Source organism: Lepus europaeus, chromosome 21 (genome assembly GCF_033115175.1).
Source record: "Lepus europaeus isolate LE1 chromosome 21, mLepTim1.pri, whole genome shotgun sequence".
NCBI lineage: Eukaryota > Metazoa > Chordata > Mammalia > Lagomorpha > Leporidae > Lepus > Lepus europaeus.
In genome coordinates, this window is record NC_084847.1 from 22,287,119 (window position 1) to 22,302,908 (window position 15,790).

Genomic DNA, 15,790 nt, shown 5'->3' on the forward strand with positions numbered 1-15,790 from the left:
TTTCCTAAGAAAGAGTTTGCTTTGGAAACCCGCCTCTGGGGCTGTGCAGAGCCATCGGCGACCTCAGGAGCACATCAGATGTGACATCTGACAGCGGCAATGCTGCCATCTGGCACAGGTGTTAGCAGCTCCCCTTCCCGGGCCGCTGGGGTGTGGAGCTGATTGCGGCTGTCAAGTTCAATGCCCAAGACAAGCCTTTGATTAGGCCAGGTGTGTCTGGGAGGCTGGGCTCCGCCAGGGCTGTCACTCATCAGGCACAGAGGTGACTGCTGGGAGCGCTATCTGCGTCTGGACAGGGGTCTCTGCCGATGCTGTCCCCCAGGATAGCCCAGGGGGGTTCGGGGGAGACTTTTCCTGGCCCCAGAGCACGCTGGCATTTTTATTAGATCCGAATCCAACCCCGTCTAGTACTGCTCCAGTTATTTCCTTTATTGAAATGGAAAGAGCCGGTATTTCTGAAATAAATATCAATGCCAATTTGCTGGGAGCACAGCCGGGCACGCAGCCTGGAGACGTCTGAGACCCTGAGACTGGGGATTGAGAGCCTGAAGCCAACGTCCACATCGGAGTCACGGGGAGGCCGGGCCTGGCCCTCTGTGTTCCCAGCTCAGGGTGGCTGGGGTAGCCTGGGATTCTTCACTTCTAACAGGTTCGCAGGGGCGCCAGTTTGCTGGCCCAACAGCCCACCCTCTGAGTGGGCCTGGGCCCTAGGCAGTGCCTGTGCCTCTGAAGCTGCCGCTGGGAGCTGCGTTTGTCAGTTGTGTGAGCTGTTCCAGCAACTCGTGGGTGGGGACTGCTGCTTCCAGGGCCGGGCTCCCTCCCATCCATCTTCTAGTAGCCGAGCTTGCTCCCGCCCCCTGCAGCCCCGCCCCGGCTCCAGGGACCATCCTGCGGGGCACGATTCATCGTGCCTGCCCCCTCGGCCCAAGCCCCCTCCTCTCCCTGCTCCGTGCTGCTTTTGGAACCCTTCTTCGCTGTCTACTGTATTCCCAGTCTCTCCCCACTAGAGTGGAAGTGTCACCGGGACAGGGACCTCGTTGTCACCGTTCCCGTGGCAGCCCCGCTGCCCAGCACGCAGGGTCACTCGGTCCTCAGGAGACAGCAGCTCCGCACCATGGGAAGAGACTCGGGCTCACTTGTCCTGGGTCCAGGCCTAGAGCAGAGCCGTCCGCGCCGTTTGTTTTGGCCAAGGCAAGCGCCTCCCAATCTCACCTGATGCTGAGAGACACGTGGGAGACAAATTAGCCTGGCGAGCCTCCTCTGGCCGGAAGCATGGCGGGCCCTGCTCTCACACGGGAACCCCTGCAGCGCAGGGAGAACCCTGCACACCCTAGGGAGCCTGCTGGGCCCTCTGCACCTGACACCCGGCTACTGTGGCGGGGAGAACCCTGGCTCCTCGCCAGCCCTGTGCTCTCCTTCCCCAGCTACTGCACGGCTGTGGTTTTCACACCTCCTGAAACATCTCACTCGCCTGCCAAGAACCTATTTTACACCCTTTCCTTCTGCCTGAAGTGACCTCCCCCGTCCTCCCCTAGCAGAGTGAAGCCCTGCCATTGTGACCAGGAGGCATGCGGTGCTCTCTGAGCCTGGCTCACATGGCTGCCAGGGGCGGCCCCTGCCCCTGGCAGAGGTGGGCGTGTTCTGTGTCTGGGAGACAGAATGGTATGAGCACAACCTCGGGAATGAGCCTGCCTGGGTCAAGTCCCCTCAGAGAGACCTTGGACAAATGACTTAACCTACCTGAGCCTCAGTTTTCTTATCTGTGAAATGGCTACAGTCATGGGACTTCACTTATGGTCTTGAAGCGTGAATGAGTCCACTTAAGTGCACCTTGCACATTAGCAGGAGACATGTGTGTGTGTGCGTGTGTGTCCACCCGTGTCCCTCCCTGGACTGTAGACACCCAGAGGACAGGCCTGTGACGCTCTCGTTGGTAGATCCGGCTCCCCGTACAAAAGCTGACGTACATACAGTACATGCCCACCACACGCTCAGTAAAGGAACCAGGAGTCGCTGGCTCTGGGGAGCAGCAGCAGGTTAGGTGGGCTCAACCTGCCCCTGAGTGTGAGAAAGAGGGCAATGTTACAGTCACAAACAGGCAGACTCCAATAGATAGAAACCTAGGAGGCACTGCCCCAAGGTAGACCAGAAGACCAGACCTCCCGGTCCCCATGGACCCCATGAAAATCAGTGCTGCCTTCTGGTCCTCTCTCCTTCATCCAGTCAACAGATAGGCGCTCTCCATCCTGCACTGGGAGCCGGGCTGTGTGCTGCCGATGCAGCCACAAGCAACAGCAGGGCTGGCCTTGGTCCCCCTGTGACACACAGCACAGCCCCGTAGGAGAGACGAGGAGGAAGTGAGGAAACACGTTCCAAGTATGCTGGCAGCTCTGAAGGTTTATAGGGCAAAGCTGACTGCGTGACGCAGTCAAGGTGCCCTCACTGAGGAGGTGCCATTCTAGAGCATTGTTGTGTCGCCAGGTAACCAGTTTCCAAACCAAACTCCTTAGTGCCAGCCCTGAGTGCTTTCTCCTCCATTCAGTCTCAGTGGCCCAGAGGGCAGAGTTCAAGGCCAAGCGGGCAGTGGTGGGCTCTGGGTGGGCCTGAGAGTCGGAGAGGCTTTCAGCACATGGACAGCACAATAGCGCACTGCCCACAGGGATGGAACGATTGGGTCTTCTGGTCGACCTTGGGGCAGTGTCTCAGATGGCCCTTCCTTGTAAGGGACCCCAGCTCCTCCCACATGGCTGGACTGCCATGGGGTCTGGAGCATCAGGAGCAGCCACTGCTGCAGAGTGACCCTGGGCAAGTCAGTCCCCCTCTGACTGCCTCTGTTTCCCCATCTGCACACTTGCAGCAGCATTGACACTCTTGGTCTTCGAGGGGCCCTTTCAGCCCAGTGAATCCATTCTTCGAACCATCGATGTGACTTGACTGAATCCAGCAGAGCTGGGCGCTGGTCCCTGGGATCTCAGTGCCTTGGAGAGGATTCAGGACCCAGTCCTTTCCCGGAGAAGGCCCGAGCAGGCAGGGCCAGAAGAGACCAGACAGCGAGTGTGCTCATGGTTTCCTGTCTAGTTTGACGAGAGCAGAGGAATCGCATTTGCAAGGCTGATGCTCTCCAAGCCCAGGAGGCTCCACAGGAGCTCAGCTGACCGAGCAGGACCTTGAGCAAATCTCTTCCCACCCACGGGTTTCCGTTCCCCTAGCTGTGAAGAGGTCGTTGAACCCAAGCCCCCTCCGGAGCTCACGATGTGTCCTTGTCACGTCCACCCAGCATCGGAGGTTGGGTAGTGGAGGGCGTCTCACACCCATCTGCAGGCTCAGAGAAGTGAGGTTGTTTTCAGAAGTCACACAGGTGACTTCTAGGTGGTGGAGCCTGGACCCCGACTTTTGTTAGCCTGAAAGGCACAGGGAGAGGCGGGGAGCACGGCCCCTGCCCACAGCCCTGGGGAGGCTTCCCAGAGGAGGAAGTATCTGAGAGGAGACGGGAGGGTCCAGAGGCCAGCGGCCAGCAGAGGCGGGAAGAACAATCCTGGCAAGGGACCAGCACGGGCAACAAAGACCCAGTGGGAGACAAGGGTCACCCACCGGCCTCCTGGGGCTGTCTGACCCAGGAGGTGTTCCCTGACCCACGGATTGTGTAAAATACAAAGGCACCTCAAAAAGTACATTTTTGGAAAGGGGCTGGCACTGACATGGAGGTCAGGATGCCACTTGGGACACGCACATCGGTATCAGAGCACCCGAGTCCCAGCTCCGCACCCGCCTCCAGCTCCCTGCTGATGCACACCCTGGGGCAGCAGGTGAGGGCTCAGGTGCCTGGGTCCCTGACGCTCCTGTGAGGGACTGAGGCCGAACTCTGGGCTCCTGCACATTTAGGGAGTGAACTGGTAGATGGGAGGGCTCTGTCTGTCTGTCTCTCTGACTCAAATTTTAAAAAATGATTATAAACAATTTGTGGAAAAATTTAATTTAGGGTTGAGATCCCAGCTTCAGACCCCAGGCCATTGCAGGCATTGGATGAGGGCTTTCTTTCTCTGTCTCTTCTCTCTCTCTCTCTCTCTCTCTCCCTCCCTGACTCTCAAATAAAGAAATAAAAATGTTTTTAAAAGATAAGTTTATTTTGGTGCAGAAGAGTGCGAAGCCCATGCACAGTTCTCCTTCCTCTGCATTTCCCATGGACTGTCTGAGGCTTCCCTCCTATTTTTAAAAATCCGCAGTAGTCACCATTCGCAGGTCAGGAGGCTGTATTTGGTAATCCCCGTTTTCGACTCCTCTGAACCTCCGGGAAGCTCTGAGCCGACGATCTCCATGCAACATGCAGCTGCCTCTGCCCACTTCACTGTCTCCAGGACTCACATGGGCCCGGGAGACATTCTGAGTTGCGATGCCCCAGTCCACAGCCCAGGGCCTTTTTTTTCCCCCTGGCTGGTGGCTGGCTTGCAAGTGCAGGACAGGGAGATGGGGAGAGAGGCGAAGCAGTGGCTGCTGGGGGCTCCTCCCCGCACGCTCCGTACATGGCTCCGGGCCCTGAGCCCCTTCTGGGAGGCCAGGGAAGTGGGGAAGGCCCAGTCCTCGGGGTGTGGCCTCCAGGTCCAGGGGGCAGAGAGCCCAATTCTAACGACAGAGAGAGGTTTTTGCATTTTTTTTTTTTTTTAAATCCATTATCACTTTCCCTGGGTTCCAGTAAGCCCTCCACTGTGTGCCTCCTGGCGGCCGTAAAGCAGCCCCAGTCTCTTCTGGATACCCATTAGAAAGACAGTCAAACCTCGTGTGCACCAAATATTTGCTTCCAGATTAAAAAATTCTTAAAAGCCCAAATACCTTTATCTTGGCAGCAAGCATCTCAGAAGATTGCAACTGTTTCAGTAGCTGGGCCAAAACAAATGTTGTGGTTTTTTTTTTTTTCCTAAGGCCAAATGATTCCAGAATGTTTGCAAAATGTTTCCCTCCCCTTAAAAAATACAGTGAAATGTGCAATACACTAGCATTAAGGAATATTAAAAACAGAAGGGAGAGGCAGCCCACACCCACCCACACACCCACACATCCCCTCGAGTCTCCCTCTCTGCCTCTTCCCACCCAGCCTTATCACCAGAGAGAATCTCCCACCTTGACAGGACACTCTGAGCTGTGCAAGCAGGGGCTTGGCTGCACTAGGAAGCCCCGCCCCCGTGTGCCTTCCTTCTGCTGAGCCCATCTGACCCTAGAGTGTGACAAGTATGTCGGAGCATCCACGAACAGCATAGTGGGAAAACCAAACCCTGGGGAGCCCTCGGGAAGAAGTGAACCCCCTGCAGCCCCTCCGTTGCTGGGAGTCCCGAGGCAGCGACTCCTCCTTGCGGAGCCTCAGCCCCCTCATCTGTGAAATGGGCAGAACCTGCTTCACAGGCGTAGGGCAGGCACGGAGCCCAGTGGGCCACTGCTGGTTTCTCCCTCCTCTCCTCCTCTGTGGGTTTTCCTCTTTCGGTCTCCACCCCCCACAGACCCAGCTTTCAGCACCTTGAGGGGGTGGGCTTCGCCCCTGCTTTCCTGGGGATGAAGCTGGAGGAGGATGCTGCTCCTGGTGGGTGCATCCCTGCAGGCTGCCAGGGAGAGGAAGTCAGGGAAGGCTTCATGTAGGAGGCAGTACTTGAGCGGGGTGCTTAGGCTTCGACAGTAGGTACGAGGACTTGTCAGCAGGTCCCACGGTGAGACGGGAACGGCTTTGGCACTGAGGGAGGGTGGGGGCGGGGCGGGCTCCATCCTCTGAGAATCAGGACAAAGGAGGGAGAACAGTGGGGAAGGGGGTCTCCCTGGCCGCACCCTCTTGCCCAGGCTGTGAGAGCAGCAGCTGATGGGTGGATGGTGGGAGCAGGTGTACGGCGGGGGGCCACGCGGCCAGCTGTTGGATGGCTGAGCTGTCGGTAGGGGACAGGACACTGGATCAGGGGTGGTGTGTTTGAGACTACAGGTGAATGTGGGTGTAGAAAGGGTGTATTCTGGGGGTGGGGGGAGGTGAGCAGGTGCATGGCAGGTGTGCTGACTGGGGAGGGGACACAAATGGCTTTTAGGGCTGTGGGTGGTTGTGTGTGCAGGGGACAAGAGTGCAAGGGTGGTGGATGAATGGTTGGTAAGCGGACAGCAGCTGTATGGGTACAGACGTGTTGGTGAGCTGGCGGCTGGGGGCGGTTGGGGGCGGCTAGGGGCGGGATGGGGTGGAGAGAGAGGTGTATAGACAGGTTGATGGGCAGGTTGACACTCGTGGGAGGATACCTGGTCAGTGAAGGGGTGGGCGCTGGACGCAGGTGTGTTGATAGGCTGGAGGCCTGCCCCCCACGCCTTGATGGGCGTGCGGGGGTGGGGCTGGAGGAAGGGGCTGTCGGCACTGCCCTCTTGTCTCTTGCAGGATACCAGCCGCACGTGGGGGATTCCTGGCCTCGGAGCGCGGCACAGGAGGCGCCCGAGCTGAGCCGCCAGTGCTGGGTCCTGGGTCACTGGGTGTGACAGAGACCCCAGCCCGGCCCCTGGACCTCGGGCCGTCGCTGGCACCACCCCCTGGCATCCCGGAAGCCCAGCCTGGGTGCTGTGGACTCAGCCTGCGTGTAGGGGGAGACACCAGGCTCGTGCCTCCTGCCTGCCTGGACCCTGGGGTCCTGGACATTGGGGGCCAGGATGAGTCCAAGGGTCCCCCGCGACCGCACAGACACCTCGGGACAGCGGCCCTGAACTTTCACCGTCCGCCACCACGCACAGAGCCCACCCGGCGCGGCCGGAGCACCGGATGGACGTGGCCACTGACCACTGCGTGCCGGGGCACCTACAGCCGGCCAGGAAGCTGAGGAGGCGCCCAGAGGGGCGGATCCCTGGGAGGGGGTGCAGGGAGCCGGGCCCCCGAAGGAAGGAGGGGCAGCACACTGGCTCAGCGGGAGAGGGGGCGGTCACCCGGCAGGCACACAGCAGGGGCTCAATAAATGTGTCTTGAACCTGTGGTCTGGCGGTGTGTGCAGGCCAGTCGCTCGCCGGGCCAGCCGTGGCTGCCCCCTCATCACCCGCCATGGAGCCCTGAGTGCCGAGGCCAGGGCCAGAGATGGAGGGGACGGAGGGCGCCTCGGGCACGGCACAGCCTTGGCTTCCAGAGGGCGGACAAGGCCGGGGACTGAAAGGGAGGGCGAAGGAGCCGCCGTTCTCCGGAGCTCGGGGACCCTCAGGGCCCTGTGCCCGGTGTCTCTCCGTGGAACCATGAGGGGGCGGGCGGTGCCGGCGGTTACAGAGCCCACAAACGGCAGCACTGGGCCCTAAACCGGGGCTCCCGAGACCTCCCAGGAGGCCACACCGCTGCCCGGAGGGTCTCCAGAGCTTTCCTCGAAGCAGAGTCTTGCTCACCCATCCACCCCTCCCTCCATCTGGCTCCCCTCTGTCCACCTACCCGCCCATCCAGATCCTCATTCATCAACCCACCCACTACCCACCCAGCCATCCATCATCCGTCCCTTGGTCCCTTGGTCCATGCCTTACCCACCACGCATCTCTCCATTGCGTCACCCACCCGCGGGGCAGAGTGGCAGCCAGGGACAGTGGCAATGGAGGCCGGGAGCCCAGGCAGCAGGTGGTGGGGCGAGCAGGGGCCGGAGGGCCGTGGGGAGCCGGCCGGGGAGGGTGTCGGGGGTGCGGGGGCATAGGAAGCTCAGAGCCTGTGCCAGCCGCCGCATGCGAGCAGGTGCATGGTCCAGAAAGATGCCTTCCGCACCCTTGCAATGCTCAGAGTGACAGCAGGGGGTGGCCCGGGGGAGGGAGCAGCCGGGCGGACTCGGGTTGGAGGGACTGACGAGGGCGCAGTGGAACGTGGGCCGTGAACTCCGTGGTGTGGGGTGGGTACCACTGGGGGAGACAGGCTCTGCTTCAGAGGTGCCCAGGGGACACACGGGTGGAGGGGCTTGCTCAACACACGTGCATTGACGGACCAAGTGAGTGATGTGCTAACTCACGTGTCACTCATCCAGGAAGTCCCGCAGCTGGAGCTCGGCCCGGGAGGGAGCTCAGGGCCCCGGGCACCGTGGCACAGGGAGCTCCAGCCTGGCCTTGGGCAGGGCGGCGGGGGGCTGGGCGGGGCTTCCAGATTCTCCCCGTCCAGGGGCCTCCCAGAACCCAGCCGGCGCCTTGGCAACATTTCCATCTATTTTAATAGTTGTGTTTATGTAAATGTGTATTAGAAAAAAATGTGTAACGGACACATCAGTGCTGTGATTTCGCAGACACTATTGCTTAGGAGAAAACCAAAATAGGCATTTCAGTAAAAAAAGAACAAAGGCTTTGAGAAAACTATGAACTAAGTCATCGTGTGAGTACTGCTTGCGCTATGGGGGCGGCTCCTGGGACAGCGCTGCGGGGAGGGAGGGGGAGAGCACACAAGGGGGCCGGCGGTGGTGGTCTTCCTGGACTGTTCCTGTGCAGCAGGAAGGCTGCTGGTTGGATCAAAGGAGGCACTTCCAGGCGGGGGGAGAGGGTCGCCCCCCCCCCCAGGCCACCTGGTTGGAAGGCGGCTTGGGTGACATCCGGGGGCCTGGATGGAGCAGCTGTGCCCACCAGCCCTGCCCCGGGCTAGGTGGATGTGGCATCACCCTGCCAGGCTGGCTGCTGGCTACGGGGCGTGTTCCGTGTGGCCGCCCATACGCTGGCCTCAGCACAGCCCAGAGCAGTTCCCACACAGCCGGGACTGCCCGGGACCGCCGTGCATCCAGTGTCTCTGTAGCCACACGGCCTGGGCACACATGCTCCCGGTCACACACTCACACACGGGAACACGGGAGGCCTTAGAGGTGGACCTCACACACGCGTGTGCTAATGTGTGCGGGCCGTGTGCTCCCAGCTCTGTTCCCCTGGCCACAGGCTGGTGAGAGGTGGCCTCTGGGAGTGGCTGGGCTGTGTCCCTGCCGCCTCCCTCTGCCCTGCCCCAGCCACGCTCTCCGCCATGTGCCCGGCTCCCCTGGTAATGGAAGCATCTGCTGGATTCATGGGTGTTTGTCCGAGGCTGAAGAATGAGCCTGGGGCGGCGGACTGTCAGGAGCCTGGGTTTGAGTCCTGAGTCTACCACTGACCTGCCGTGGGCCCCACTCACCCAGGAGGTAGTCACCGAGGGAGCTCCGCGTGCCAGGCACCAGGCTGTGCAAGGGGACTCCACAGACGCCACCGCCCCCCTCCCAGGGCGCACAGTCTGGGGGAGATGCAAATAACCCTCGTAACACAGCCATCCCTCGGGTAGTGAGGCGCAGTCCGCAGGTGAGCCAAGGAAGGCTCTGATTTAGACCAGGGAACCGCAGGGGCGGCATGTGCAAAGGCCCCAGGAACCACACCTGCCGCTGAAGCCTGCGATGTCTCTGACAGCTGGCTTTGGTGACGCACCTGCCAAGGGGCACTGGTCTGTTCTGGCTGTGATGATCACAAAATATGGCGGCCAGAGGCAGAGGCTGGGAGACCGAAAACAGTATCCGAGCACCACACAGCACCCGGAGACCTGGCACACCCCCGTGCACCTGCTCCAAGTGGCAGACACCCCCAGGTTCCTTGGGGACACAAACTCCGCCCTGGGCAGAGGCCAGCCCCTGTCTCTCTTCTCCAGTCCCCCTGGCCTGGCTGGTGCCAGTATGGACACCAGACGGTTAAGGCCCAGGCCTCAGAGCGCCCTCGGGCTGTGCAGGTTATGCCAGTGAAGACAGGGGCTGAAGGCGGGACTGGGGTGCCAGGGGGCCCTGCCTGCCCAGGTGCCGGGCCCAGCTGGGGACGCGGGACCTGGGTTGCCGGGTCTTCTCATCTTCCCAGGGAAGCGGAGTATCTGACCTTGCACATGAACTCTCACGGGAGACCGGGGTTAACTGATTAACACTGCCTAGACCGGCAGTCAGCCAGACCCGGGCAGCCAAGCCCAGGTCTGGGTCCAGTAACCCGGCCAGGACTAGGGGCTGTGGAGATGTCCAAAGGGGAAGCCCCCCGCCCCCAGGACCCAAAGGCCCACTCCAGTGACCCGGGGGGCTGTCCGCACAGACAGGGGCTGAGGGGCCGGGGGAGGGGCTCCCCTCCCTGCTCTTCCTCCCAGGAGGCTGCAGCTCGGGATGGGGGCTGGGCGGGCAGCAATGGTGGGGCTGATGTCCCCGCAGAGGCAGGTGGGTGACACACCGTGGGGGACAGACCCGAGCCTGCCGCAGACACGTGGTACTGGGCTTACTCCGTTTGCTTGCTTAAGTTGAGTCAATATTTGAAAGTTAGAGTTCACGTGGAAAATAAAACGGTCAGGATCGGGAGCCACGCCTCCCACGGAGAGGGCCTGTGCAGCCTGGGGCCCGGGGTCCCCGCAGGTCGCTCGCCTGGCCCCTGGGACCCAGCACACAGCTCTGGCTGCGGGCTGCGGAGGCTGAGGTGCTGTGAGGCCCCCAGGCCCGCGAGGCTGCAGGGAGGCAGGGAGGGGGGAGCACTCTCCACGCCAGGGCGGCCGCGCCCGTGGGGCCCCTTCTAGGAGCCAGGAAGGTCCCTGAACGTTCCTGCACACGTGGGGCCGGGGCCTCGCCTGTGGGGCTGAAGGCTTCTCCCCAGTACCGGGGACTCGGGGAGCCCCAAAGGTCCCTCCTACCTGGTGCCAGTACCCCCTCAATGCAGCCCCCTTTCAGGGCTGCTTTACCCAGAAGCCAAGAGCCCCAATACTCAGCCCTGAAGGGAGCGGGGGGCTGGGGGGCAATGGGGAGGGGGCCCAGGTGCCTGGCACCTGGGGGCTCCTGTTCCAGGACCCCCTCCTGGAGAAGGGAGACCCCAGGCCCTTGACAGACCCACGGACGGTCACGTGGTCACTTCCGGCTCTCGGCACTAACAGCTCTGAGGCTGTGTATCCTGGGCACGTCACACAGCCTCTCTGTGCTCTCTGTGAAAGGGGGTGATGGGAGCATCCTTTCCCACGGGGCTGTGCGTGGATTCAGCGTGCAGCGCCGGGCTCACGGTAACCACACCACGTGCAGGGGCTGCTTGCCGTGTGCTGGGCAGGCTGAGCCAGGGCCACCCCCCAACTCCGCAGGTGGGGAAGGGGCTCAGCCCAGGCCCTCGGCGTCGTGCGGGCTGCTTCCGGCAAGCGCTGACTCAGGGCTCCCGCCATCTGACCCCATTCCAGCGCGCCAGGCTGCAGCCTTAATAACATCTTTTATTGATTTTGCAAGAAGAAAAAAAAAATAGAAATTTATGTTAGCGTTAACGCCTGTATAGCTTCTCTTCCCTGCTTCCTAAAGCTGCACATCCATCAGTCATTAGCAACATCGTTGGGAGTGTGGGAGCCAACGGCCGCGCGCGGCGCCCCGGCTGTCTCCCCACCATGTGCAGCCGGTCCAGGGTCCCCCCCCGCGTCCCCACGCCTGAGGCCCCCTCTAAGAGCCACGGCCCCGACTGGGGGGGGCCTGGGAGCTGGTTGGGTCTCTCCTGGGAGCCACGTAAGCCCGAGGAGTGATGGATCGCACCCGCACAGCAGCCCATCCGCATAGCCACACCCGCGCCCGTATCTGCGGGGCTCTCGGCCGCATAGGATCGCACTGGCACCCGGGCCGGGCTGCCTGCCAGCCGAACAACGGATTAATATTTGGAACGAGAAATTACCCACCCCTGGGAAACCAATTAGGCCCCTGATCCGAGCTTGTTACAGAGATGGAAACAGATGCGCGCGGGGCGTCGCTCAGCGGCGGCACCGGGCTCGCTTCCAGGGCGCTGGGATTTGCTGGCCCGGCGGGCGGGGGGCGGGGGGCGGGGAGGGCCCGGAGAGCCGGGGACCCCACAGCAGGGCCTCAGGGGCGCAGGGCACCGACAGGCAGGGAGGAGCGACCAGGGAGAGCCGTAGAACAGATCCAGAAGGGGCAGCCGGGGAGTGCAATAGGGGCCAGCTTCTCCAGGCTGAGTTCAAGTACAAGGTGGGCTGTGGTGTGCGGGCCCCAGGTGGGGTGCGCTCCCCGCCTCTGCATCCACACAGCGTCTGGGTGGGCTCTGCCGGCCCCCTGGCGGCCAGCTCCTCCCTTCTGGGCCTGGCTACAGCACAGTGGGGACCTCAGCAGGACACCCACCCTAAGAGGCCCACACAGCAGGAGCTCCCCTAGAGAGTGGGCCGTGGCCACCGCGACCGACACTGGTCCCTGAGCCCCCAGAGGAGGCAGGACTGGGCACTGGCTACCCTAGGAAAGACACAGTGTCCCTGGTCTGCCCACCATGCCCCCACCTGTCAGCCCAGTGTGGCTGAGCGGGATCAGACAGGGGAGGCGGGCAGGGATCGCCCTGTGCAGCCCGGAACGGCAGGCCCCCGTGTCCCGGCCGCAGCGCCCGCGAGCTGGCAGCCGGCTCTCCCTCTGGCACCGTGGGTCAGCACCGCCACCGTCTCGCCGGCTCCTTCGTGCTGAGGCAGGTTTTGGGGCGTAAGGCTGTCAGGGCAGAGCATGGGGGTGGCCAGTTACCAGCCGCTGGGGGGCGAGGGCACTGCACAGTCTCTGTGGGAAAACCCATAGCTTAGGTGGCCTGCAGGCCCTCAAACACCCGGCCCCTAGCCCCCTGGCCCCTGGCCCCCTGGCCTGTCCTCTGCCTGGAGTAGGCCCTGGGCATGCCTTTGCTGGTGCCTCGCATCCCATGGGATCCAGTGCCAATATCACCTCCTCCAGGAAGCCCTCGCCTTGGCATCCCCTACTGGTTTCCTCTGAGTGCCTTTCTCCCTTTGCACCTGCAGCCCCGGGCTTACACAAGGCCACACCCGTGCCTGTGGGCAGGTCATTTGTTGCTCAGGGAGGTTCTGCCTTCCCCCACCCGCCCAACCTACCCCCGCCCCCGCCCCGCCCCCTCGGCAGGCTTCTGGGTGGTGGAGAGGCGCCCGTGGGCAGCCAGGGGCGGGGGCGAGGCTGCCGGCTCCTTGTGGGTGGGGACCAGGTGGGAGGGAGCCGGAGGAGCTGGCAGAGGGAGGAGGCTGACCTGGGTCGACGGCGCCCGGCTTCCTCTTGGCGTTCGTCACGATTTGGTTCTCGTTTGTCAGCTGCACGTCCTGGTCCTCTACCTGGGTGCTGGGGGGGAGGGGGGCGGAGACAGGAGGTCGCGTCCAGCCCCGGCCGCGTGGCCCCCGCCGCCCACCCTGGCTGGGGCTGCGGGCCGGAACGCACCTGACGCTGCTGCGTCTCTCCTGGTGCCAGGTGCCGGCGTCGTCCGTGAAGAGGATGGTGTGGTAGGGCATCGTGGGCTCACACGTGGGCAGGATGCCGCCCACCAGGTGGCTCACCATGGCCAGGATCCCATTGTACACGAGCAGGTCGTCGACCAGGAGCTGCAGAGACGACAGCCCCGGGGCCGGTGGGCTCCCCATCCTCCCTGCCACACCGACCAGCAGGCCTCTGGGAGATGGGTGTCGCCTCCCTGAGCCCACCGGGTCCCGGGCCTGCGTGATTTCGGGGTCTTCAACAGCCAGCAGGAAAGGCAAGTGCTATTAGCCCCATACTGCAGCTGTGCAAACCGAGGTGCGAAGGGCCTATGAATCCCATGAAAACCCTTAGCTATGGTTAGCCCAGGCGGCCGAGCCGGGAGGTCCTGCACCCTGCTTCTTCCTCGTCCTTGAGAACCCCCGCCAAAAGTCACCTCCCGCCAAAAGCCAAAAATCAGAACAGAAGAGAAAAGGCAGGTGGATTTGGGCGGCAGCTCTGGGGTCTGGAACTCATTTCCGGGTGGCGATCTCCCAGCACTCAGACCGCCACACATGGTGACTGCCGGCAGCCTACTTACCAATAAGCATAATTACCTCCAAAAAGCCCAGAGCCCAAACCCAGCTAGTAAGTACTTACACCAAACTCCCTCACCCCGCGATGCGGCGTTTTCGCGTAATTCCACAGCTTGATCATGGACACGGTGGTAGGCAGATCGAAAATCACGTACACCCGATTCACCTGCCAGGGGAGCAGACGGGCGTGTCTGGAGGCAGGGGTGCCGGGCGTGGGCAGGGGCTGCGCCCCACGGCGCTGCCCAGGTGGCCAGGCTCGGAGGAGGCGCCGGGCCCGGAATCCCCACCGCCGCCTCTCGCCTCCTCGGAGCCCATCTGGAATCGGAGCACGTGTGGCTGCGTTTGCAGCAAACCGCTGAGCTGGCACGGGGAGGGCCTGCATTCTTGAGTCTGGTGTGGCCCACCGGGGAGTGCCCGCAGCCAGCTGGGACTGTCCCTGGCCTTCCCCCTGGATCGGGCCCAGACACTGCCTGCCCCCCCTCCAGGAATCCACAGGGCTCTGACCCCTGTCTGTCCTCTCTCCCGCTCAGAAATGCAAAGCCAAGCCTCTGTCTCTGACCCTGGACTGCAGGGTTGAAGAGCCAGCACGGCTGAAGCCAGCTAGGAAAGGAAGACCCCCATGGCTCCACCAGCCGCCCCTCCACCCCCCGCTCAGGGCTCTCAAATATTAGGGCCCCAGTGCAAGACCGAAGGAAGGAGCAAAAACTCCATGTGGGTCCCAGACCCTTGGTCCCAGCCTGTGGCCATGCTCAGGATGTCTGGAGTGGGAGGGGTCGGGGCGGGCTTGGTGGGGGAGGGCCCTGTCTGGGTGTGCCCCTGGAACAGTGAGGGTCAGGGTTATCAAATTCAGCCGCCCTCAGGGCTCCAACAGGAACACTGGGCCCTGTGGCCTCGGGGCGCCAGACAGTGGCACACACCTGCAGACGACACCTGCGGCCCTGTGTGCAGCCAGGTCTCAGGGCTGCTGGGCTGGGAGTGACCCCAGCTGGCCGCCAGTGACCACCTGACCCCTCTGAGCGGCCCGGCTCGTCCCCGCCCCCAGGCACGCACCAGGCCGGGCAGGATGGGAGCCAGCCACATGTGCCTGCCGTCGCTGGTGTCGTTGACTTGGTCGATGAGCTTGTCGGGGGTGCGGGCGTCCCCGCACACACCCTCCAGCGAGTTCACACTGTCCGGGAAGGCGGCGATGTCTGAGGCTGTGTCCAGGAGGCTGTAACCCAGGAGCTGTGTGTGCGGCCGGCACCCAGGGCCCTGGGACTGGCGGGCCTGCTGCTCTGGGCAGCAGTGGGAGAGGGCATAGCTGCGTTAGACCCGCTCTGGGGAGGACGAGAGCCCCGGGGTGCGTGGCTGTGCAGGGGCGGCCAGGTTCAAGTTCACGGGGAAGGGAGTAGAGAGAGCTGGCTGGGGATACGGTGCTCCTGGAGTGGCCAGGGGTGGGGCACAGGGTGGGGCTGGGTGAAACGGGGGCACAACAGCTCACTCCACAGCACTGTCACGAGAGCCAACGGGGCACCATGTACCGAGCCCTGGTTTCTAGAAACATCGGCAGCTCATGTCAAATATTTGGAAGGGCTCGTGGGCTCACAGTGGACAGACGCTGGGGCAGGCACTCCATGAGCCCAGGGCTCCTGGGTTAGGCTCACACCGCCTGGAACGCAATGCGGTAACCCCCTTCTCACTGCTGCAGACCTTGTCAGAGCCTTTGGACTGCCCAAGAGCCTGCGCTTCTCTGGGGGCGGCCTCCGGCTCGTGGGCATCCTGCCGGGTTGTGGCTGGGGTGGCAGAGCCCAGTGGCATTTTGAAGCCCGGGGCGCTGGTTCCTGGGGGCCCGGCCTGGCTGGCGCCGCCCCGCCCCGCCCCTGCCCGCGGGTTAAGGATACTGTTCTCGGACAGGGGGATTTTCTCTCCCCGCTCGTCGTACAGCTCCAGGCCGGTGAGGCCGATGTAATAGGGGTCGCCCCAGCTGGTGAGCAGCTGGAACTGGAAAATGACTGGCAGCGCAGATTAAGGAGGAGGGGGCAGAACAAAGAACGAGGGTGA

General features: G+C 62.7%; 2 protein-coding genes across 2 annotated transcripts in view; one reads left to right on the forward strand and one right to left on the reverse strand.

The window, feature by feature from the left end:
- The window catches only part of LOC133750791 (germ cell-specific gene 1-like protein), a 110,001-nt gene extending 103,512 nt beyond the window's left edge, over window positions 1-6,489 (forward strand). The window contains exon 6 of the mRNA XM_062180461.1: window positions 6,392-6,489. Coding sequence (XP_062036445.1) covers window positions 6,392-6,489 — 98 coding nt within the window. The remainder of the gene's footprint in view (window positions 1-6,391) is intronic.
- Window positions 6,490-11,768: 5,279 nt separating this feature from the next.
- LOC133750825 (katanin-interacting protein-like) overlaps window positions 11,769-15,790 on the reverse strand; it is a 195,425-nt gene continuing 191,403 nt past the window's right edge. The window contains exons 23-28 of the mRNA XM_062180514.1: window positions 15,631-15,741; window positions 14,801-14,940; window positions 13,815-13,916; window positions 13,143-13,303; window positions 12,958-13,046; window positions 11,769-12,419 (exon numbers count right to left, since the gene is read on the reverse strand). Coding sequence (XP_062036498.1) covers window positions 12,361-12,419; window positions 12,958-13,046; window positions 13,143-13,303; window positions 13,815-13,916; window positions 14,801-14,940; window positions 15,631-15,741 — 662 coding nt within the window. The 3' untranslated portion in view covers window positions 11,769-12,360. The remainder of the gene's footprint in view (window positions 12,420-12,957; window positions 13,047-13,142; window positions 13,304-13,814; window positions 13,917-14,800; window positions 14,941-15,630; window positions 15,742-15,790) is intronic.